General features: G+C 35.7%; 5 protein-coding genes across 6 annotated transcripts; 2 read left to right on the top strand and 3 right to left on the bottom strand.

The window, feature by feature from the left end:
• The first annotated feature begins 514 nt into the window (after positions 1–514).
• Positions 515–5,361, top strand: LOC120782815 (ER membrane protein complex subunit 1). Of its 2 annotated transcripts, XM_040115306.1 has the most exons (14): positions 515–588; positions 663–804; positions 871–1,522; positions 1,583–1,729; positions 1,917–2,217; positions 2,431–2,451; positions 2,745–3,079; positions 3,151–3,345; positions 3,409–3,486; positions 3,555–3,756; positions 3,821–3,973; positions 4,040–4,210; positions 4,280–4,513; positions 4,656–5,361. In XM_040115306.1, the coding sequence occupies exons 2-14, from the start codon at positions 695–697 to the stop codon at positions 4,814–4,816; spliced, it is 2,760 nt and encodes a 919-aa protein (XP_039971240.1). In that variant the 5' UTR covers positions 515–588; positions 663–694; the 3' UTR covers positions 4,817–5,361. The 2 variants fall into 2 exon arrangements, with proteins under 2 accessions (XP_039971240.1, XP_039971241.1); XM_040115307.1 differs by lacking the exon at positions 2,431–2,451.
• A 265-nt stretch (positions 5,362–5,626) lies between these two features.
• On the bottom strand, positions 5,627–8,939 carry LOC120782819 (amidophosphoribosyltransferase). The gene is made up of 2 exons (XM_040115333.1): positions 7,488–8,939; positions 5,627–6,833 (listed from the first exon to the last, which is right to left on the bottom strand). Exons 1-2 carry the CDS (start codon positions 8,622–8,624, stop codon positions 6,339–6,341), a joined length of 1,632 nt encoding a protein of 543 aa, XP_039971267.1. The 5' UTR covers positions 8,625–8,939; the 3' UTR covers positions 5,627–6,338.
• Positions 8,940–10,313: 1,374 nt separating this feature from the next.
• Positions 10,314–13,576, bottom strand: LOC120782878 (putative riboflavin kinase). Its single transcript, XM_040115424.1, has 3 exons — positions 13,060–13,576; positions 12,770–12,921; positions 10,314–11,202 (listed from the first exon to the last, which is right to left on the bottom strand). The coding sequence occupies exons 1-3, from the start codon at positions 13,364–13,366 to the stop codon at positions 10,927–10,929; spliced, it is 735 nt and encodes a 244-aa protein (XP_039971358.1). The 5' UTR covers positions 13,367–13,576; the 3' UTR covers positions 10,314–10,926.
• Positions 13,577–14,103: 527 nt separating this feature from the next.
• Positions 14,104–15,828, top strand: LOC120782365 (zinc finger protein 468-like). Its single transcript, XM_040114603.1, has 4 exons — positions 14,104–14,326; positions 14,387–15,105; positions 15,175–15,309; positions 15,370–15,828. The coding sequence occupies exons 1-4, from the start codon at positions 14,180–14,182 to the stop codon at positions 15,740–15,742; spliced, it is 1,374 nt and encodes a 457-aa protein (XP_039970537.1). The 5' UTR covers positions 14,104–14,179; the 3' UTR covers positions 15,743–15,828.
• Positions 15,743–17,043, bottom strand: LOC120782366 (transcription initiation protein SPT3 homolog). Its single transcript, XM_040114604.1, has one exon. It carries the CDS (start codon positions 16,958–16,960, stop codon positions 15,866–15,868), a length of 1,095 nt encoding a protein of 364 aa, XP_039970538.1. The 5' UTR covers positions 16,961–17,043; the 3' UTR covers positions 15,743–15,865.
• Between the last annotated feature and the right edge of the window lie 7,651 nt (positions 17,044–24,694).

Below are 24,694 nucleotides of genomic sequence, written 5' to 3'. Positions count from 1 at the left end.
TGAGCGTTTTGCTTTTCTCGTTAATAAAATAAGACTTCTGCTTGGCAAAGCGTAATAAGATGAGAGTTGCCCAACATTTCCTGTCATCTTTTCTGCATTTCGCTTCGAAGTGAACGTTTTCATACAGAAGCATACATCGAGCTTTTTGGTCAAAGCAGATGTTTGAATTGAAGCGAAGCAAAAATTCTTTATGAACGTTGGCTTAGATTTTAAGATATTAAATGTTCTCAGGAAGAATGTGATATGCAAAGTCATAAAATGGAAAACTCCTCATCTGTGATTTAGAGCAAACACTTTTGTAAACTCGTGAAACAAATATTTATATATTAGTTTATATTTTATTTTAATAAATAAAAATCAATTAAGTGGACGAGAGAACGAATGATGAGATTCAATTGATTTTGGCAATATATATTTTTATTGTAAATACTAGTAGTTTAAAGTAAATGAAATTTAGTATTAGCCTTGGGTACTCTAGCTAATTCACAATTGTTAATGAAGAAGAAGCAAATAATGAGAAATTTGACAGTCACTTAATTTTTCTTATTTGGGCAAGTTACCTCTTTTCGTTTTTCACGTTTCTACCCGGTAAAGAATCTGATATTTCATTTGCTTTTTATTAAAATTAATAAAGTTTTGCTATTATTCTGAATAAAAACTAGAATTTGACGAAACTGCTGACTGGCGCTTCATTATGCTTCCACAAACTGCTCTCTGCTCGAGGGGCCTATTTGTCTTATCGTTGTTGTTCTTTTCAAATTGTGTCAGTGCGCTTTACGAGGATCAAATAAAAAAATTCGATTGGTAAGTAATGGAAAAACTAAGCTACATAAAAAATAAAAATGTATACTGGTACCAAATTATATACAGGAAGATACAACACATCGGAGCGGTCGATCAGGCGCATTTAGAATTAAATTCCCTTAGTCCACGTTTGCTGGTTAGCACTCATGAAAATGTTGTTGCCGTATTGGAACCTCAGACTGGAAAAATAGTATGGCGACAAGTACTTGAAAATCTACCACGTGGGGATCTGAAGTTAATGCAGGTGGGAACGGCTTCAGTGAACATAAATGAACCTGAGAGCACTGCAGCAGCACCAACCAATTCAAAGCACGGTTTCGATGTCCTTACCGTACAAGGTCATGCACCTGCTTTAGTACGTGGTTGGAATGTGGCTAGTGGTAATCTAGAATGGGAATGGTCTCTAATGCCCCTTCAAACAGAACGCGCTGAATCATCCTTTTGGTTCTATAAGAATGGTATACTTTATCATGTGATTCCAACATGGCATAGTCATATTGAAGTCACGCCATATTTCGCTACTACTGGACGGGCGACAGAAACAACTGCAAGAATATCTGCTGGATGGATTAATGCTGACAAATGTGTTCTTAGCGGTGTCTACTATACCTGTTTGGAAGGTAATCAGTTGATAGGTATCGATTTGACGGCAAGCCAGCCACAAATTTTGCGAAAGATTTTGGAGAATGTTTCAAAGGATAAGCTTCGTGCTGTGGAGGTTGGTGTTAAATTTATATGCCAATTCTTTTATTCAATTCTAACAAAAGCTATATTACAGGGAATAAGCGGTGCTTATGTGATCGGAAAGAGGTTGGTTAGCATACACGAAGCCTCGGTTGTATGTAACAATTATGAAAGCAATAGTTTCATATTGGGAAAATTCCAAAAACGACGAGTTTTAGCGCAGGCCGACGTTGTTAATAATGTAAGTTACAGACATTTATCTGTTTTCTACTGATAACATAACCACCAAAGGTTAACTAAACCGATTTAGAATAACTTAATTCTAAAATATAAATAAAACCATATTTACTTCAAAAGTGTGGTTATGTGTTTTCTGAGAAACAAAAAAATACGTCAGCGCCACTATCAACTATAGTTACTTTTTTTAGGTTTTACAAATTCGAGGACACTATGTGGATAGTTGTGAGCCAGTGCCTGAAATGACTATTAATATGGATTATGCTGATCATTATGGCGCACCGACGTTGAAAACATTCGCTTGTGCGTCACAAAGCAAAGGTTGTTTGTATGTGCTCGGCACAGAGGATGAGTCTATTTTGGCCGTGAACAGAGGCAAGCTGCGCTGGGTACGACAGGAGTCCTTAGCGAATATAGTGGCCAGTGAATTTATTGATTTACCGCTTGCCGATGCAGAGGGGACATTAGAAAATGAAATGAGAGGGAACACAGGTATGCTAAACATTTAGTAATTTAAGTGAAGTGCATAGAGTGACATAAAAAACAAATATTCCCTTCAATAAAAATACCCACATATTTTTTTCCTTGCGCGGGCTTTGAAATAGTTTAATATCAAATATGATGCTTTAATTAGATATTTATATATACATATGTATTTTAAAATTTTCTCTGATAATTTTTTACGCTGTTATCTGGAATTTTAAGAGGATGCTACGGGATTGGAAAGTGAGTGAAAATTGTAAAAATTTATAAACAAAAACTCTAATATTCGTGTTTTTTGGCTGCTCCTTAATTTTTAGTTTGCATATTTTTGATTTTGCAAAATGTTATCTTATGTGAATATGCATATAATACATATATTTTTATTTTACATAATAATTTTGGTCTTTAAAACCCCCTCTTGGTTTTGAGAACCATTTAATTGCTTTCAACTCCTAATTTTTTTAATTTCATATGTAAATGTGCTTAGTTGAATTTCTATGAAAGTATACTCGTATATATTATATAATTCTATTTAGGTGATATTGTGAGTGCATTTTTGCGCCGCATTTCTACTCAAGCTATGCAAATTAAGAGCATATTTCTACATGTTATTGGCTTGGGACAACCACCAACCGATACACAGAAGGCTGGACTAGTACGAGACTCTTTTGGATTGCATAAAATGTTAGTTGTGCTGACACGCAGCGGTAAAATATTTGGCATTGATAACATAAGCGGTAAACACCACTGGCAGCTCTATTTAAGCGATATTCAAAATTTCGTAAATCAGGAACCTATGCGCTTGCTGGTACAGCGTACATCTAAACATTTCCCACTACAGCCGCTTTGCACTGTTGTAGCTAAGGAAAAGGTAAATATTATATGCAAAATACTTTACTAACGTCAATTATGTGTATGTATATTTTTTTCTGGTGTCTTCAGCTAACCGGTAACGGCGTGCTATTCCGCTTCAATCCCATCAATGGTAAGCCCGCCGAAGGTGGACTATTAAAGTTGAATTACAAAATCAAACAACTTACGCTGTTAGCTGAATCGGAAAAGGATTCTATAAAAGGACTACTGTTACTTGACGGACAAAACAATGTTGCCGTATACCCTCAATACGTTCAAGAGATGGTAAAATATTTACACATAAAATGACACTTTTTTATATGCGAATTTTTCATTGCTTACTTTCAGGCACATGGCATGTATTTGTTTACTGCTGACAAATCAACGGCTGTGTTGGACGGTTTCTTTGTACAATATGCCGACAATGTGAGCGCTTATTATACAAATTTATATATGCACTTATTTTTTTTATATATTTTATTATGTACTGATAGGTTTTAAGTTCTCTACCGATTTGGAATGTGCGCCTAGGTGGCCACAACAATGACCATCAACTAGTCGCAATAGCTGGAAAAAATCCTCTAGAGCATGTTCACTCGCAAGGCCGTGTGTTGGTGGATCGGTCTGTGCTCTATAAGTATATCAATCCCAATTTAATTGCTGTGGTCACACAAGCCACCGATCCTACACACAAATGTGAGTATAGTTACAACACCGTTTACAGAAATTTGTATTTATCATGTTTCTCTTATTTTAACAGTTTTATTGAATGTCTATCTCATCGATGCTGTATCTGGCTTAATTGTTTTCTCCATGACTCACCGCCGCGCTAGAGTACCGGTGCATATTGTACATTCTGAAAACTGGCTAGCTTATTCGTACTATAACGACAAAGTGCGCCGCACTGAAATCAGTAAATATTTCAATTTGGTTAGAAAAAAACAAGAATCAATATTTTAAATCTATTTAATATTTGTAGCTACAATAGAATTATACGAAGGTAAAACACAGGCCAACAGCACCGTTTGGAGCTCATTAAATGCACCCCCCTTGCCAATGGTTGAACGGCAATCTTATATCATACCTACAATAGTGGAGACAATGCGAGAGACTATAACAGAGCGTGGCATAACAAACAAACATGTGCTGAGTATGTCGACAATATTCTATCTTCCAATTCGTGCAGTTTAAACTAGAATTATTTGTTTTTCTTTTATAGTTGGCACAGTAAGTGGAGCCATTATTGAGATGCCTTGGGCTTTGCTCGATCCGCGTCGCCCAATAACAACGAACACACAGGGCCGAGAGGAGGGTGCGATACCTTACATTCCTGAATTGCCATTGCCAACGGAGAATATCATAAATTATAATCAGACAATTGCACGCTTAAGCAATATATTTACAGCGCCCAGTGGCTTGGAGAGTACATGTTTGGTTTTGGCTACTGGTTTAGGTCAGTGTCGGGCAATAAAATTTCAAAGTACTTTAAGAAAATTTATCTAAGTAGATTTAATGAATGCAAAATGGTTTTATAGTTTTCGCTGCAAAATAACTGTTAATAAACAAACATTTTAAATATAAATTATTTTTTACAGATATTTTCGTGACACGCGTTGCACCATCAAAGACATTTGATTTGTTAAAAGAAGACTTTGATTACACATTGATTACGGCTGTGTTGCTGGCCCTAACAAGCGGTTCATTGGTGGTCAAGCATCTGGCTTCACGCAAACTATTAAAACAAGCATGGAAATAAATTAATATTAGTCAATCTGCATGCACCCAATGCAACAACACTAAAGTAATAATTTAGAGTCATTAATAAATTAATTAAAAATGATACCTATAGCCAATTGAAGGTATAGCATTACAATATACCGAAAAATAAGCAAAATAAAATAAATAATAATTATACAAAAATGTATATGTACATCTATGTGTTAAATCAACAATCAGCTGGTGCTTTGATTTTTATAAAGCAAACAAACGTGACTAAATGTGCTGTTCAATTAAAGTAAAGCTGACATTACTTTTATTTTCACTTCATTTAGGCAGTTAGGTTACTTGAGTTATTTTCGGTATTCTATTTCTTTAATTAATATTTTATTATTTTTTTCAATTAAATTTAAACATAATTTTTGCTGTTAGCTTATACGATTTTGTATTCCTTCGGTTATGTTAATTATAATTTACCAAAAAATTGGGAAATGCGAATCCAAATAGTAACAATAAAACAATTTAAGAGAAATAAATTGCGTTTGTAAACTGCATACGCAAAAAAAGGCTTTTTCATACCAGAAATATATTTAGTGTTCATTATTTCCGATCTCGCACGTGAGTATATAGTATACATAGTTGGTATTGAGTACCAACCCCGTTACTAAATTATAAGCAATTACATAGAAATTCTTTTCTCGGACATTCTAATAAAAACAATGAAGTTTACCCCCTTCAAATTAAAAGCAGGTAAATTTTTATTTGTCCAAATTATAAGAAAATAGCTAATTTCTTCTCCACGAGAATTAATTGTGACTTTATATTAGCTACTGTCATAATTATTAAATTTTATAATTGTTATTTTTCTCGATGGGTCATTGTTCTTTCTATTAGAGGTAACGAATTTGAAACTATATTTATTTTTATCATTATTCTTCCAATACCTCACATGATGTTCCATTGAATAACAGCAATAACAAGAAATGTCAAGTTGCAGTCATTCCGCATAAATGAATTTACGCAGATAAACAAATCTAAAAGCAGTTGCTTTTCCATTTATTTTTTTTTTTTTTATTATTGTACTTTGATTGAAGAGATGCTTAATATAAACAAAAATGTAGCAAATTAAATAATTTCCAAAAATTATTGTGCAGAAGTTTTTTCATACGTATACGTATACTGTACATGTGCATTCATATTTGTTTGTAAATATAAGAGTACACAAACTTTTATTAAGAAATACCCGTTGTGCTTTTAGTGTTTAGACAGCTAATTAAATGCAAGATATCCTTTTATCTAAAGGCCCTTATCTTTTATACATACATAGCATAAATTAAAAATGGAGTATACTTATGTGTAGATAATATTTATAATGCATAAATCAATAATTATAACCTTTAAAATTTTTGACAACTTCTAAGGTGAATAAATATTTAACGTTTTCTCGCGACACTTAAATAATATTCCGCGGTATATGTCTGTACGTCTTATGAGATTTTATAAGAACAATAATGTAAATTATTATTCAGTCGTTGGTTCTACTTTCTTCATATACCTTAAATTTACCAACTCAATTCCTCCGGAAGTCCACCAGGATACTCGCCGGTTAAACAAGCAGTGCAGTGTCCGCTTTTATTCGGACTAGAAACTTGTTTGTTCATTTCCACTGCTTTTACTAGACCCTCTACACTTAAATATGCCAAGCTGTCTGCACCCACATGTCGGGCCAATTGCTCTGCATTCAAATTGTTGGCAATAAGCTCTTCACGTGTGGGAATGTTAATGCCCATGTAACATGGATATTGCAGCGGTGGACTGGCTATGCGTATATGTACCTCTGCTGCGCCGGCATCGCGCAACAGCTTGATAATTGGTCCGATGGTATTTCCGCGCACAATTGAATCATCGATCAGAACAAGTCGTTTGCCAGCTACATTCTCGGAAAGCGCGCCAAACTTCTTAGCGACACCCAATTTGCGCAAACGTGTCGATGGCTGAATAAATGTGCGGCCTACGTAACGGTTCTTACAGAGTACCTCAGCGAATGGCAAGCCGGACTGAAGTGAAGTGAGGAAAAAAAAGGTTTAGAAGTAATATCATTATTAACATTTATACATACATATAGATGCAAATATACATATTTGGGAAGCCGCTAAATGTGCCTCCAAAAAATAGACGTTTCTATGCCGTTGTAAATTATGAAATCAATAAAACTATAAAATACATGAACTATGAAATTATCAGGCAATTTTTTGGGAAAAATGGGTTATTATCATGGACTTAGGCACCCAAGGGTCATTATCGCTATATCATAGTCGTCGAAAATCTCAAGCTAAATGTTTAATAGATAAGAAAATGGCTTTCAAAATATTAACATATAACAATATTTACATATGTATGTATGTACGTACATATAATTAATTAATTTCGACGATTAGTGAGCACGTTCATAGAAATTATTTTAAAAAATTAACTTTTTGTAGCAAAAGCTGTATGGAACTTTTTTTTTAAGAAGAGGTATTTTAAGATACTTATATAAAATAAGTTTGTAAAATGTGACGCTATTAATTAATAACACATAAAAATTGCTCGTTGTGCGTAAATACATTACATGTGTGTAGTGTTGTACACTGTTTCGTTCACATTTTTCTTTATCAATATTTAAAATCTTCAGCTTAACAATTACAATAATTAAGTTTATGAATACTCACCTCTCTAGCATAGCCATGCGCTGCTGCTGTACCCGATTCTGGCACAGAGCTAACTATATCTGCATCGATTAAGGCCTCGCGTGCCAACTGTTTACCGCACTGCATGCGTACCGAATACACCATTTGGCCCTCAAATATTGAATCGCCGCGCGCAAAGTAAACATATTCAAAAATGCAGAAAGCTATGCGCTTATATTCAGGTAGTTTGACCACATCGATGGTGCGGATGCCGTTGCGCGTCAATTCCACTATTTCACCCGGTTCGACTTCCCGCACGTATCGCGCCCCAATCGACAAGAAACCACAACTTTCACTCGACACCACCCAACCATCGGCGTGCACGTCTTCAAGCTTAGCATTCGAATCGCCATTGATAGGCATAATTTTTCCAAGGCAAAGTGGTCGATTACCGTATGGATCACGCGCCCCATAAATCTTATCTTTAAACATCATTACAAGTGAGTAGGAGAGTGGCGCTAATTGCATAAAGTTGCGTATGCGCGCCGGCCAGTCTGGTCCATCTTGTTCCGAGACACCTTCGGGACACAAACATAGCGCTTGTCCAATCAATTCACTATCGCTGTGTGTTGACAAACCAACGCCACGACTCAGCAAATCCCGCCTAAGCGATTCAGAATTTACTAGTTCGCCATTGTGCGCTACAGCAATGGCGCCATGCAGCGTATGTACAACAAAAGGTTGGCAATTGACTACCTCAGAGGCGGCGGAGGTGGAGTAACGTGTGTGGCCGATGCCTAGATTGCCCTTGAGTTTCTTGATGGACTCATCGTTAAATAGTGTACTTATCATGCCCATACCTTTATGTGTATTAAAATTTCTTGAAGTATTGCCTTCACTTGTCACAATACCTGCCGATTCTTGGCCGCGATGTTGTAAAGCTACTAAACCCAAACAAATCACGTGCGCCACATCAATTTGCGTCGGCCAATCGCCACAGGCGATGGCGCCGAAGACACCACACTCATGTGTTAATCCAGTTTCTGGCTCGACAGCAGCGTCCAATGTATTCACTTTCGTATCATTTTGCTCTAAAATATTGTCAGCCTCTGTTAATTGTAATTCAGTGGGATATGTAGTGCCACCTGTCGTACATACACTAATCTCAGCTGTTGCCATTTTCAAAGCCACTTGTAGATAGTTGATTATTGATTTATTGTATAAAAGTGCTTGTTGGCCTTGACGCACTGCCTACGGTTTCCGGTTTGCAGCCTCTTGTCTTCTTAAGTCAACCATGCGTTACGCAAACGTTGCGCGAATTATTAGGATTTCATTCAACGTAGTTGTAGTACAACAATTACCATGTGCGTATCGTTTAAGCGATTTATTGCGTACCCAAGTACATGTAATGTTTTTATGACGACGAATAATTCTAAACTGATTTCTTGTTACTTAAATGTGGACAAGTAGAAGCTAGCGGAGAGCTCAGACGCCAACGACAGTGGTGATCGCTCAGCACCCGCTCTCATGCGCCTGTCAGAGTTGCTTAATTGTGATCATAATCATTAACCCAAGTGTTGTCGTATGGTGTTTGCGAGACCCTAGTGAAATTGATAAATTTAGTAATGTATATATTGCTTGATATATTTATTTTAGAAATATAAATAGTAGAGGCATAGATATAAGTATACATAGTGTTTAATCAAATATCCTTAAGATATTTGTGACATACAGCCAGTTGGATGTCGGTTTTACCTTAGAATAATCAACTAATGCATTTTGAGCAGCGAAATCATGAATGAAATCAAATATTGGCACGTTTAATAAATTAAATTTCAAAACGAAAGCATTCGTTTGTCCATTAATAATGTATTCCATATATACATATGTATATTAATGAACGATATTTAATAATAATATATATTCACAGGTCAATAATAATTATATTAAACTTAATTATCACTCTTACCTGCAGTATGCTTAATTATTCTGCTCAAAGCGAAATGTTGTTGTCATTCTTGAAGTGATTTCGTGAAATGGTGGCCAGTTGACAGTGCGTGGCTGGATAAAAATCCACGTCAGTTACGATTACTTAGACCCGACAGCCGTGAGAACGGAAAGCAAAAAAGTTCAATGTATGACTATATCTTAATTAGAAGATTGTACCTAGCCCGCATATCGCACTTTGTTTTGTATAAGTTACAGTTGAAAAGACAGATAAATTGTTTCAGGCAAAACGCTATTTAATTTTTTTATAAAATGTTCTATTATCCTATTTTTTTATTAATCTAAACTTAGTCCAGGACATTCCAGTTTCTTAGTCATGAATGAATTGTATTACTAACTTCTCTATATTTCATATTTTGTATTCAAAGTGCTCAGTATTATCCAAAACCTCATATAGTTATTTAATAGAGGAAAATATTTTGATATATCAAATGACACATCAATTGCTGTCCAGCCTTTAAGAATACCGCTGGATAAAGACTTGAGGTGATAAATGAGTAATGAAAGTACTTAATATGTTCCTTATCACTATTGATTAACTGCAGAGGTTACTCGCTCGCATGTACAGCTTGAGTCTGCGATTTTAACAAAATCAGATTACCAAAAATATTAATTATGCAACTGCACTGTTAAGATATTTCAAAAATGATCTGAAACTGTATGACGACGTGAGGAGATTGCTTTAGTTTGTAAAATACGGGCATCTTTCTAAGAAGTACTGCAGTTCGATGAATTGTTAGGTCAAATATCTGTATACATATGTATAGTTATTTACAAAAACAATCTTACCTGTCTAATTACCCTAGAAATCTTGTGAAACTTAAATACAAATACAATTACAATTTTATAAAATCGTTTTTATTTATCTGTGTGTATATCATTAATTTTTTAACATATACAATTTTCATTTACTACTGAATTTAAGCATACTTACAATTTATACATTTTCGCACGAATATCAAATACACATATTTCGCATTATCTACATACATATAAACAGAGTAAGTAACCAAATTTTATCATTTAAAATGTACATTTAATTAAGTAACATGTTGCGGCTTTAAGTAGAGCAAAAATAAACTAATGAAATTATGTAACAGAATTGCACTACAACTTAAATTAGACTATCACTGATTTAAGAAGCAACGATATACACTAAATTTGATATTCGATAAATTTATGTGTACATATATATGTACATACATATAAATGTTGTTGAAAATGTTACTGAAATATGTTTAACTGTACATTTATATAGCTCAACTATAATTAAAATTGTATAAAGTATTTTGTGTTTCAATAAAGTTAGTAAACATGAGTGCGATCGTTGATCGCCTGTACATGCATACATATGTATATAATATTAATTAACTCAAAGCTATTTATTTTTCGTCATACGAAATTTGGCTTTACGTAACTGAACGGGTCCGTAACTTATTTGTATCCGGTCGAGGACTGACAGCTACAACATATTTTATGAGCCATTATTTTTATTGTCCGCTTGCAAATTCGCTGACGCAGATTTTACATTTTCGTCACCGTTAGTTTTGAAATATTTCGAATATTGCAGTTGCCGATTATTCTCATCGCCTTCCAACAAATTTTTGGCATCTGCGATATCTTTTTGAATGGCAGTAATAAGTTCTTCGAGTGATTCAAAATTACGTTCAGGGCGTAGGTAGCCAACGATACAAACTTTTAGGAAGTGTCCGTATAGATCGCCATCGAACTTATGTAGGATGTGTGTTTCCTGGAAAAATTAAGTAAAAACCGTTATGCATGTGTCTGCAGATATGTATGTATGTGTATACACAAAAATTTACATATTTTTATGTTAAAATAATTAGTTAATTTTTTTTGCAGTGTGAATATTATCTCTGGCTATTTCAGAGTAATGCAGCGCAGAGCATTTTGCACTTATCATATGAGATGATGCATGCGAACCAATGACGACATAAGTATGTGTACATATGTATGTATCTTCAAAAAAAGTATGTCAACGAACTACCTGTATTAATTTACAATTTGGTAGATAACTTATAACAGATGGCATCAGCAAAATAAACCGGCATTGACAAGGAATTAGGAAGAGAAATTGGCATTTGGTTTCCTATGGAACATATCTACCTACACAAATAGCCCAACTAAAATGTGTAACTATGCATGACTTAGCACATTTTTCAATATACGTTAGTATGTGAGTAGTTATGAAGCCGGTTGCGGTCCGAAGTAATTTGATACACAAAAACATATGAAATACACACTAATCACAATTTGCAATTAAATAATTACTATTCAAAATGATAGCAAACTTACATAAGTATAAAAAAAGCTAATACTAACAATATTTTAATATAATGTCTTATATTCGCTATATTTGCATAGCGAAAATTTTTGAATAAGAATATAATTGTTTCAAAGTTGTTGGTTGATTTGATTAATGCAAAATACTAAATATCGCATGCTAAATATTATATATGGGAAAGGAAACATGATTAGGCGTCTAAAAAAAATCAACTTTTGAAATTACGAAGACCCTAATATGTATACATCAACACTCTCATTCACATCTGTATATGTAGATATGCACGTAGATTCCCGTAAAACCAAATAATAACTGAATTCTAATTTCCGACAAGCGTGTTGTTAAAGCCTAAGATCAGTTCATTTGTTTAGGATTTTACCCAGACAAACAGTGTGATGCGTAATTTTTATATGGCATGTAGATGAATCAAATTCATTCTATTTGTAATTTCAGTAAACAAATACATCACTTGTATTTCCTGACTATTCCACATAATTGCACTTTTCAGTGGCTTCAAGAAACTATTGACGTAATAGAAAAGCCTTTTGTACTCATCTAATTAAAAGAAACTATGAATTTAACGTTAATTTAGAAATGTATAAAATAACTTGTCATTTCAACACTTCTGATAAAATATTTGTAATAAAAAAAAACATTGATAAAAAGAGAGTGAGAAACCTAGCTTACTATCTATGTATGTATGTACATATGTATGTAATTTCCGCAAGGAAATTTGTTATATGATGCAGAAAAATTATTATGTGATGAAATTTGATCGAACAATAGCAATTGTAGTAGTTTCGATGGGTGCTTCACTCCTAAATGTGTTCAACTAACAAGTGATGAACAAGCTATGTATTGTACAGATTCGAAAAAGCGGCAAAGTGTTTCTCGTGATACATACTTGCATACATATATATGTATGTTCAACATCTAAATGAAAGTACTTGATATATTTCCATGCTTTACAATTCAATAAAAATAAATTGAAGTATTGCTTTGATTAACTCACCATACTCTTCTCTTTATTGTCATAGTAGGGATTCGTTCCTATACTCATTACCATTTTATGCACATCACCATTGTCTACACTCGCCCAACCGTAGTATATGCCCAAAGTTATTTCGGCTGGTAGCGCTTTCACCACTTCCAGAGGAAAATTTGCTGTATATGTTATATAAACGAACGAAGAAAACAATGACATTGAGTTTTAAAGTAATTAAATAATTGGGAATGCCACGTTTAAAGCTCAAAGGAAAATAGCTTCAAAACCGCTAAAAATTCTACGTTGTTTTAATGTACCTGTTGGGATGCCAAGTTCTTTAGAACCGCGTCCGAAGCCGTGCACTATTTCTCCGCTGGTAAAAAATGGCAAGTGGTTGAGCATTTTGTTAATGAGGTTCTTTTGGTAGCTGGTAGTTTTTAAGTCACTTTTCTTGCTGTAATTGTGAGTATTAGTGGTTAAGCCACTTCGACTGCTCAGGAAACAAAGTTTTCGGGAAGTCGATAATAAACCTCTAACGCTTGTACAAATGTCAATTAATGATCGCGTAGGACACGCTGTTAGGTGGTGTAGTCGCATCAGAACTTCAAATCTAAATGATTTCATACACTTTGGAATGCTTTTTATATCTGATAGATTACATGCATGCTTATATGTATGAATGTTATATTTAGCATCTTGATTAGAGTACTCTTGTCTGTGCACGTATATAAACAATACACTTCATAGTTAATATAATAGATTTGCGGGAAATATATCTATCTAATAATCGCAAACACGAGACATGATTGTTGTTATCTTATTTATTATAATATTTATTCAATTTAGTTTCCTTCGAAATTTCTTTTGTTTTTAAATTTCGTTTGTTGTTGTCAAAAACATATGTTTCGAGCTTTCAACGAAAAGCTTATACATAGAACGTATATCATAGAGAAGATTCACGACGCAGAGTATGTTAAAATATTTTTGGGCAAATTGAACAAGATGAGCGTGTTTCACCACAGCCAGCTCGGAAGGAGGAATTTTTAGAGTGACGCTTTAACATAGCTGACCATTGAATAAAAATTATGCTCAAAACTATACATTGCTATTATAAACGTCTGTTTTTTTTTGCTTATATTTTTATACATTTATATGCAATCACATGTATTTATATGAAATTCGATTTTTTGATATACGTTCTCTGGCTTACGTTGATGTTATCACGCTCTTTACAACTACACACATTTTCTTATATTTTCTCTCGTTTGGCAACTCTAATTGAAAGCTGTCTGGAACAGCTGTTTATCATTGAAAAAAACAGTAACAAGAGTTCATAAATATTATAAATAAGTGTAAACAAAAATAACTGTTTTATTAATTTTTAAATAAATCAGTAAAATCATCAATATTTAAAACAATAAACTTGTAGCTGTCGAAATGAAATTGACTGACGTAGGACCCAAAATGTGTCGCGTATGCTTGACGCGTACTCCTAAGCTAAGATCCCTATATGAGCCACTGGACGAAGGCGAACAATCGCCGAATGAAATGCTGGCTCTAATTGCAGGCATTACATTGGAAGAGGTAGTTATCATTTTACATTTTTTGCAACGATATGATATTGAAAATTTAATTTCATGATAGGCGGAGAACTATGAAACATTGCCGAAATGTATTTGTAAAAATTGCGAATTGTCACTTAGTTTGGCACACCAATTTCGAATTAAAGTTCTACATACACATCAGATAATTGAAGCCTATCGGCAAAAAGATTTAAGTGTACACAAAATAGAGGAAAAATCAAATCAAACTCTTGACGCTCCTGTGAAAATTGAATTCGAAGACGTGGTCGACGAAAGCGCGGTCGTGGAAAATATTTACCTCAATGAAGAAATTTTAAGTAACAAAGAGATGAAAGTAGAAATGTTGGAAATGTCATTTTCCGACGTTGACGATATTAACATGGAAAACGAAGAGCAGGAAAATCTTGAAATAAATGAAGACGAATGCAAACCAGAGTACTTGGACGAATTTTATATTGAAAGTAATTTAGTAGCTAGCATGTCCGGAACAGAGTTACAACCTTTGGAAGTAAGTCCAGAAGATAAAAGCGGGAAAGAATTACCTGTTGTAGAGAATACCTCCGCAACTACAAGTAAATCAAACGAAGAATGTGATAATAAAGTAAGCTCTGATGTCGTAAAAGATAAAAATTTCCACACAAGAGGTCCCTATAAGAAAAGGATTATATCCAAGGAAAATAAAAAATATATATGTGATGTCTGCGGTAATATTTATGCGAAACGTGGTCGCATGACAGAACACAGACGACGGCATGACAAAGAGTTGCGTTACGCTTGCGAGTAAGTGCCTAAAAAATACTATATGTAAAAATATTTTCTAATTGAAACAATTTAAATTCTGCATTTTAGACTCTGCGATAAACGCTTTCATTTGCGCGAGCACTTGCGCAAACATATGTACCAGCATAAAGGTGGCAAGCCATTTAAATGTTCCTTCTGCAGTCGAACATTTTTCTATGAAAGTGTGAAGAAAGCACATGAGGCGTAAGCAAGAGCTGCACTAAATTCCAAACATTTTTTCATATGAAATTTTATTCTCAACAGCATACACAGCGGCGTCAAACCATACGTTTGTGATGTGTGCAATAAAGCTTTTGCATATCAACATGCGCTTGGTAAACACAAACTAATACATGCTGACGTCAAGTTTTATCACTGTGATTACTGTGACAAGGATTTTCGTTTGCAGCATCATCTGAAACAGCATAAAGAGACAAAGTCGCATCAAAGTGCCGTACGTGCTTATCATATGGGGGATGAAGAATATCAGGAAGAAATAAGTGAAGAACAAATATATGAAGATGCAGGATATGTGGAAGAAATATTTATATATCAGCAAGAAGGCTTCAAGGATCAAAATGTTATTGACGCGGCACCAACAAGTCTAAATCAATTAGTGGAACAGATAATGAATTAGTTAACAGATTTTAGGTATATAACTACTGTTTATTTATGTCAGCAGTCTTAATTTTAGAAATATAGTTATTAACTATTTAAACGACATTAACTGGTGTTTCCGCTTATCAATTATTTGACGTGTTTATATGGCGAGAAAAGAGCGACGAAAATCGGCATCACATGAGCTACGATAGAAACCGATTTTTTTGCTGGTCATCTGTCGAAATCGTCGCATGCCTTCGTGTATCTCCTGCACACTAATGGGTCGCACCACCTCCATGCCTCGACCCTGTGTGACTTCGGGGCAAATGTGCAACATTGCCGGCGAAGCACCTGTCGACGTAATGCGACTGTACGGTTCCGTTACACGATTCTCCGAATTTAAGCGCGTCAATATAGCATAGTCTACAATCACTGCGATGGTTTCGTGAGCAAAATAGGCCAAAATATTCATTGTGGTTGTTGGTATGCGTAGATCTGGTGGCAAATCGAGAAAACGACGAAATTTATTTTTAATCTTTTCACCATGACGACAATAGAATGACGTCTTCCGCGCTTCATTGAATTCTAAATATTGTTGACCGGTTAGTATCTGCGAAATGCGGTCGGCACGAAAGAGTCTACGTGTGCGCTCTTCATCGTACAATTCTGGAACCTCTATGGCGAGCTCATCCTCAGATTCCTGTTGCTCTGTGTCATCCATAAAATCTTGTGGTCGCCCAGTGCGTATGCTCAAAAAGCGCTTTAATATCTTCATATCCTTTAAATGCTTGCGCATACGAGCTATTTTCACTGGATGATTACGCATTAAAAATTCAAAATCCGCTTGCGTTGGACATGGACTGTTCTTGCGACGCATAGCCACCAACGATGCCTCGTTGAACATGCCACGCAGTTGTTGTTGGAGTATATGTTCAACCAATTTGACACTTTCCATGCGTGGCTGATCGCTGTCTCCAAAGCTACGCATAATATCCGAAATTTCAGGCAGCAATGTGACGGGCGCATCATCAGCTGCAGTGCCAGCTGCAAGTCCACTTGCTATGCCAGCTGCGCTGCTGGTGCTGCTATTGGAGAGCTGATGCTGCAATGCATGTGGAGAGGCGATAGTCTGTGGCTGCTGTTGCAAAAGTAAAGTTGGTGTTGTAGTTCCACTGCCATCTGAATTGGTGCTGGCGGAAGCTGCACTGAAGCTTGTTGAGTTTTGACGTGCCGGCCTTTTGTTGTTGTAATTCATTTTTGTATTTCACTATAAACTACTTCTGATAAATAAATAAATTTGTTTACACTTAATGCGAAACTGTGCGAAACTTTTGTGAAATGTTGGTATAATAGACAGAGAGAGAATAAAAAAAGGACAGGGTTGTTATTTGACGAGCAGCTGTTCAGCGGCTTTTCATAGTTCAGTGTTGCTTCTCAGAGTACTAAAATGACATTTGTATGACATATTATATTTTTACTAACAGATTACTAGAAAAAATGCTTGTTTACCTATTTTTAGACTTAAAATGTGAGGCAATGGACAGTGATAAAAAAATAGATGAAATTTCTCTTTTATTTATCTATATTTACCGTTTTGAATTGTTACTATTATTTCACTTGTGTTTTTTTCTTCGAATTGTCCACATTTCGGTTTGCTGCATAAGTCTTTTGTGTTCTGCGATTTTTTCCAGGATCATTTCGAAAATATCATGATAGTATATGGAATCCTGTGGCCAAATAAGCCGACGACAGCAAGTTTTGAACTTGTTTTTATTTAAGAATGAGGAAAACTGCCTCCTATAACAATGGTTGTTTTGAAGAAGATCTGCACTTAATAGTAATCCAACTAATATTGGATTATAATTGTATTGTCTAAGAGCGGAGTATTTCGTATCACTCACTTTTCCACGAAACAAGTTTATGAAAATGGACTGCTTATGACTCGAATGGATCCTGATCCTCTTTGTGGGGGCTGAAATTATGGTCATACGTGAAAAAAAATTAAAAAATTTTCGAAAACGTTCGAATTTACCCAGGCCGAATTTGTTTTTATATTTCGAGGAGTTCAAAATACACATACATTCAAAATCTCTTATAAGATTAGATTAGATACTTCGGATTACAGCGATTGCATTACAAAGAAAGTAGGCTGTGCAACATAACGAAATCCTTTCACGAAGTTTCTGCAGTGATGCAGTCTTAAAAATCATCCTTGCAGTTATTTTCTTGGAGCGGAGCCGCTTTTCATGAACATCAAGCGCACATTTCTCCCTCCTTTCCAGTGAATTGCGTCTTGGGAAATCAACCACCATGCAAAGCACCCGAGAAGCTCGAGTTGTCACGCGAATCTAGAGTGACTCTCGCACAACTGCACTCTGGATACATTAGCAGGTTAAGCTCATTCTTTTCCAGAAACGAACTCAACTTACTAAAGCTATGACCTGCATGTAACGGGTTCCTGCATTATTCTAACCACGTCTTTGAATGGAAGTAACTAACCTAACAGACCCTTTACTATGATCCGATCCCATCGAAACAGCGTATCCTGCACCTTCCGTTAAGTGATTTCAATCACAATTAACTGGCGCCTTTCTACCCAAACAGGGTCTGGATATCCGTTACAACAGCAACCACAAAACCGTGACGTCACTGTGAATTATTGAAAAAAAGGAGATTTTGGAAGTATACATGAAACTGAGGAAAATGAAGCCTTCGCCAACTCCAACACACTGCTAACGAACACAATGGGCTGCTTGATGGCTTAAGTGCACCTGTGCACCTCTCCGTCCGCCGTTGCTGCGAACCACTCAAATAAGGCAAGAATAGCCATATCTTTTATCTGCATCATCTCCGCAATTTCAGAGAAGAATACCGCGGGTTTTCACATTTCAAATTTGTCTGTGAGCGACCTTGAAAAGAGTTCACAAGTATGCTGAAATACATGCTTTGTGCTTGAAGAGGCAGCGGCGGAGGCGGTGATGTCGACGATGTTTGTTGGTTGCTGTCTACCTAGATAATCGGCGGCGGTGTCGTAAAACGAACGAAGTGGCCAACGCATAGCGACAAAAGAACATTATGTGCTTTTATTCAAGCCCGCGGAGTGCAGCTGAGGTTGAGGCGGGACAGTCGACACCGCAACCAAACCACACAGTGCATCCGATGCCTATTAACCGTGAAGCTACTGCCAAAGAGATGGCAAATAAATGTGCAAGTGCATCATCCGTTGTTCAGTTGCAGTTGTTGCTTTTGTTGCAGTTCTGTGGTGACGACGCAAAACCAGTTTGAAATCTATTCAAAAGAACTGCGGTCAGCGCAGCGACAACGGCGAATTCTTTTGCTTTGCAAAGTCAACGCGCATTGCAATCGCGTCTATAACTGCATGTACATGTTAGTGTATGTGTGTGTGTGTTTTGTTGTTCCTGTTAACCTTTCGATTTTAGCCCATTTGTACTGGAAACTTACAGCGGCCGATCGCTGACTGCGAATATGAAAGGGAGTTGAATGCACTTTTGGCCACCTTTTACTTTTTTCCTTCACTTTTTGCTCGTTCACAGGGAGATCTTGTTGTTGTTGTTGTTGCTCTAGGGACACATGTTTAGAAAGGAAGAATATTAAGTGGATGTGCATAGTTGAATTGGCCGCTCGAAGGCTAGTCTGGCAGCAAAAAAACAAAAACAAATGCGTAAATAAAGGCTCCGATTTTACCAAGCTGAGATAGTATTCCAGAGCAACGGAATTTTGTTTCATGTTTTTGGTTTTTATTAAAAAAATTTTTAGATCCGTAATTACTCCGGGTCACTGTCTGTCTGTCTGACCGCCCAGCCGTGCAAGCTGTAACTTGAGTAAAAATCAAGATATCTTGATGAAGCTTGGTACACGTGTTCCTTAGCAAAAAAGTGGCGGAGTTCGTAGCTCGGACTACGCCCATGAAATGTCATTAATCGAAAACGTATGAAATGTCATATCTAAGCCCTAAAGTAACATATACATAGAACTGTAATTTGGCACAGGGGATCAAAGCAGCAAGGGAAACCTGTCTTCGACATTCGGTTCTACTTATGCTGAAGAAATGGACTTCATAAGGTGCTAATAGAAGCTTAGTTTATGCTGATAGAAATCCACGAATATAATAATCCACTTAAATTGAAGTAATATTCCCCTAATATCCGACGAATCACGCTTTCAAATACACCGGGCATTCCGGAAAGTGAAATGGTCGGTGAGATTGCCAAAAACGACATACACTTGGCTACCGAACCAGTTCATGAAATACACAAGTCGCTAAAAACGATACGTAATGAAATTTCTAAAGGTGCTGACAGACGGATCAGGGTGAGATGGAATGCCTTAGGGGCCGAATCGGCAAGATCACGTGAAATGAAGCGGAAACGTAAGCTTTCTATTCACACGATTTTGCAAAGACTACAGAAAAGTAGTTGACCTAGTCAAAGGTTACAGATTATAGGCATGAGAGAGACGCCATAATCCTCTGCTCCCATCTATTTTCATCCCGCCTTATCTATAGCTCGGCTTAGATATCTAGGAGTTTCGCATTTCAAGGGATTGAATGACGTATTAAATTAGATATCAAACGTAAGCTGGACGTCTGTCTGGCTTTCCAAAGGGCACGGAGTGACAGCCGGCAAATATAATAAAACCTAAAAAATATTATAAATATAACAAATGCCTCTGATGATGCTATTTCGTCACACAGACAAAGTTTAAAACTGGTTACATAATCGGTTTTTTTAAATTAACCTAATAAGCCATATTTAAAAGCTTTTCTTCGATAAAAGTCAACAACCAAACCAGGCGGCTTAAAATGTAATTAGTGTTCATAGCCCTGATGCTGAAACAGTCGATCCTGCGCAATTTTGATTCCGTTGATTTCGTTTCGGTAATTTCATAGCAAAGATACACCACGCTTTGGATGGTCAATTGTCCAAAATAGCGATAAAGTAGTGAAAATCGTCAAGTCCGACTATCATTTAAGCACTTTTTCGATTGTCCAGAAGCTAAGCATTGCAAAAAAAAACCGTTTGGAACGATTCTCGAATTTAGTAACGCAAAAAATTCCCGGGGGCTGAATTTTCATCTCCGAATCAATGTTGAATCGCCACAAAAATCAATCAAGGTTTCGCTTTGTGTTTGATGTGATTGCCATGGAATCATCTACTTTCGGACCAGTACTGTCGAAAAGTGCACCGTCTGAAGGTAGTTATCGTCAAGAACCGGTCAGTAGGAGCGGAATTGTTTTTCATCAGCACAACACCAGGCCACACATCGCTAGTGTCGTGTCAGAAACCCCGCGCTTGGTTCAGAGTTATTATGAGTTCACCTCATAGCCTGGACATGACATTAAGTGAGCACTGCTTGTTTCGGTCAATGACAAATGATTTTTTTAGTGAAAAATTGGCGCAAGAGCAGCTGTGCAAATCGACTGTCTTAGCTTTTTGCCTCGCCAATAGGGGAGAATGTTTCTTTGAAAGTGTCATTATGAAAATAACTTCAAAATCGCAGCTAACGTACATAACGTTGCATATATGACCAATGACTTTAATGCAAAAAAAATTTTTTTTTTTAAATAAATTTTGTATAATATCCTAACGTAACCTGAGCTAAACCTAACTTAACTCAATGTAACTTATCTGCATTGAACTGAAGCTATTTTAAGCTAACCTCACCTCATCTAACTTAACCTCACTTCATATAACCTAACTGAACTTTAATCGCAACATTCTCGTTAACGATTTCAATATTAAATTATTCGAATTTTGATTGAGCTTTCTCTAACCATTTTGGTGTGAAAATTAGTTTTTCATACTAGTTTACAGGTTTTTATTTCAAGTCCGCAGTTTACATGGCAAATATTTGCATTTTGTGGTAATATATTTGCAATGATTTTATCTATGTGTGTTTTGTACGTATATACAAGTGTATATGTGCCTGCGTATACGTCAATAAATGCGGTAAATTAAAATATAAATAATTATGTTACTAAGCAAATATATACATACATATCATGGACATACACTAGGCGTCAAATGGAAGTATAAATATTGGGTAGTCTCGAAAAGTCCTTTCGTATTTTGTTTACACCATACCATATACATACTTGTAGTGTTAGAAAGGTGAGATTTTAAGCTTCATTTAACTAAAAAATTAAATTCGGGGAATTTGAAAAAAAGTTACAGCTGTTCAAAAATTAGTGAAAATAATGAAGAAATTCGCTATATTTTGAAAATTTTGTATAAAAAAGGGAAGAATGCCAGGCAAGCCACCAATGAAACTTGAGAAGTTTATGGAGACAAAGCTGTATCAGGTCGTGTAGCACAACAATGGTTCGCTTTCGTTCAGGAAATTTCGATGTGAAAGATGCACCTCGTTGTGGTCGACCTATCGTTGAAAAAGTCGATGAAATTATGAAAAAGATTGACCAGAACCGTCACATAAGCAGCCATGACATCGCTAAGGATCTAAACATTCATCATCAAACGGTTTTGAACTACATATTTAAAAGGCTGGCTACAAAAAGAAACTCGATGTTTGGGTACTACATGAATTGTCTGTGAAAAATTTAATGAACCGAATTAACATCTGCGATTATTTGCTGAAACGAAATGAAATCGAACCATTTCTGAAGCGAATGGTGACAAGAGACGAAAAGTGGATCAAATATGACAATAATGTGCGAAAAAGATCATGATACAAGCGTGGTGAAGCTCAACAAATGTTCGCAAAGCCAGGATTGACGCCTCGAAAGATTATGCTGAGTTTCTGGTGGGATTGGAAATAAGTCATCCATTATGAGCTGCACCAGCCTGGTCGAACGATTGATTCTACATTTTACTGTCAACAAATCATTAGATAGAAGCAAGCAATCGAAAAAAAACAGGCAAAACAGATCAGCAGAAAGGGCTTCGTCTTCCATCAGGACAACGCTAGACCACGCACATCTTTGATGACTCTGCAAAAAACTGGGAGAGCTTGGCTGGGCAGTTTTGATGTATCCACCATACGAGTATAGCTCTGACCTTGCACCACCGGACTAACTTTTGTTTCGGTCAATGCAGAACTCCCTTAATGAAGTAAAGTTGGTTTCAAGAGAAGCCTGTGAAAATTACTTTTCGCAGTTTTTCGCCTAGAAACCAGACAAGTTTTACACTGATGGAATAATGTCTCTAGCGGAGAAATGGCAAAAAGTGGTCGACCAAAATGGTACATATTTGGTTCATTAAAGTTCAAAATAAATATAAAAAAATAAGTTGAAGTTTGATTAGAAATATGAAAAGACTACCAAATATTAAGTGAATTTCTGTTATGGTGAATATTTTTTGTTCTGTGCTTAGCAAAAAATACGGAAAACTGAAGAAATTCGGAACTTCATTGTAGAAGGAGGAAAGATGGATGAAACTTATCAAAAAAAAAAAAAAATGTCTCAAAAATATTACATTTCGTTGGGAGTGGCAAGAAAGATTTTTGCAAAACTTCAACAAAAGGAATACATGGAAGACTGAATACGTTGGAGATCTAAAGCCAAAAATTTCCATACACACAACAAAAGTTGCTGAAATTTCATCGATGGAGTTGAACGAAAGTTTTGGTTTGAATGTTTCCATTAATACAATGCAATGGAAAGTACGAACATCTGGTTTTATAAACTATGTCGCAAAAACGAGCTTTGATTTCCATTAGGAATAGAAAATAAAAAAACACTATAGTTTGCAAAACAATACATATCTAAATATGTCAAGTACATTTTGGGATAAAGTAATTTGGTCCGCTGAATCGAAATTCGCGCTAAGGAGCTCAAAAAAGCGTGAGCGAGTGTGGTGTAAACCCTCTGATCGCTTAAAACCACAGTGCTTACAATCATCAGTGAGGAGCTTCTCTTATGGTTTCGGGCTGTTTTTTCAAAATTTAGTGTAGATACATAGTTTAGTTAAAATCATTGGATGAATGACGGCTGAAAACGTGATAATAAGTGAGGAAAAAACAAGAAAAAACGTTAACTTCGACTGCATCGAAGCTAATATACCCTTCACAGGTGCATTTCTATTAGTAACTAAGTGTACAGTTTGTATGAAAGCTATATGCTATAGTAATCCGATCTGAACAATTTTTTCGGAGAATACGTTGTTGCCTTAGAAAATAATCTATACCGAATTTGGTGAAGATACATTGTCAAATGTGAAAGTTTTCCATACAAGAACTTGATTTCGATCGTTCAGTTTATATGGCAGCTATATGTTACAGTGGTCCGATATCGCCCTTTCCGACAAATGAGCAGCTTCTTGAAGAGAAAATGACGCTTGCAAAATTTCAAAAGGATATCTTAAAAACTGAGGGACTAGTTCGTATATATACACGGACGGACGGACGGACGGACAGACAGACATACGGACATGGTTAAATCGACTCAGCTCAACATAGTGATCATTTATATATATACTTTATAGGGTCTCCGACGCTTCTCTTTGGGTGTTACAAACATCGTGACAAACTTAATATACCCTGTTCAGGGTATAAAAATGAATTTGGGATCGTTTATATTCCGAAAGCTTCTTAAATATATTTTTGATAATTAATTGGCGATTTTTTCTCACCGATATATATTTTTTTTAGAAAGAGGTTTTGCTAAAAATTGTTCGATGTTTTTTAGAAACCGCCATTTTGTCAAACAATTTTATTTTTCTGGAAAATTCGCTTTTTTTGGCCTTCTAACTATATATAACCCGGGTTTAAAAAACCCAATTTTTTTGCCTTCTTAAATACTACAACACCTCTATTATCCTAAATTTTCAATTTGATCCGAGTAATAGTTTCGGAGATACAGTCTTGAGAACTTGTACATTCGAAGCTGGTAAACTAAGTGCACCGTCTTTAGACGCGTTTTTCTCGAAACTGTGTTTTTGAGATCTCGAGAACTACTCCAGTGATCTTTATAAAGTTTTACGCGGTCTTTGATAAAATATTATTAAGTACATGT

The sequence above is a fragment of the Bactrocera tryoni genome, chromosome 1 (assembly GCF_016617805.1).
Source record: "Bactrocera tryoni isolate S06 chromosome 1, CSIRO_BtryS06_freeze2, whole genome shotgun sequence".
Classification (NCBI taxonomy): Eukaryota; Metazoa; Arthropoda; class Insecta; order Diptera; family Tephritidae; genus Bactrocera; species Bactrocera tryoni.
Note: the sequence above shows the minus strand (reverse complement) of the source record. Positions and strands in the feature narration are given on the sequence as shown.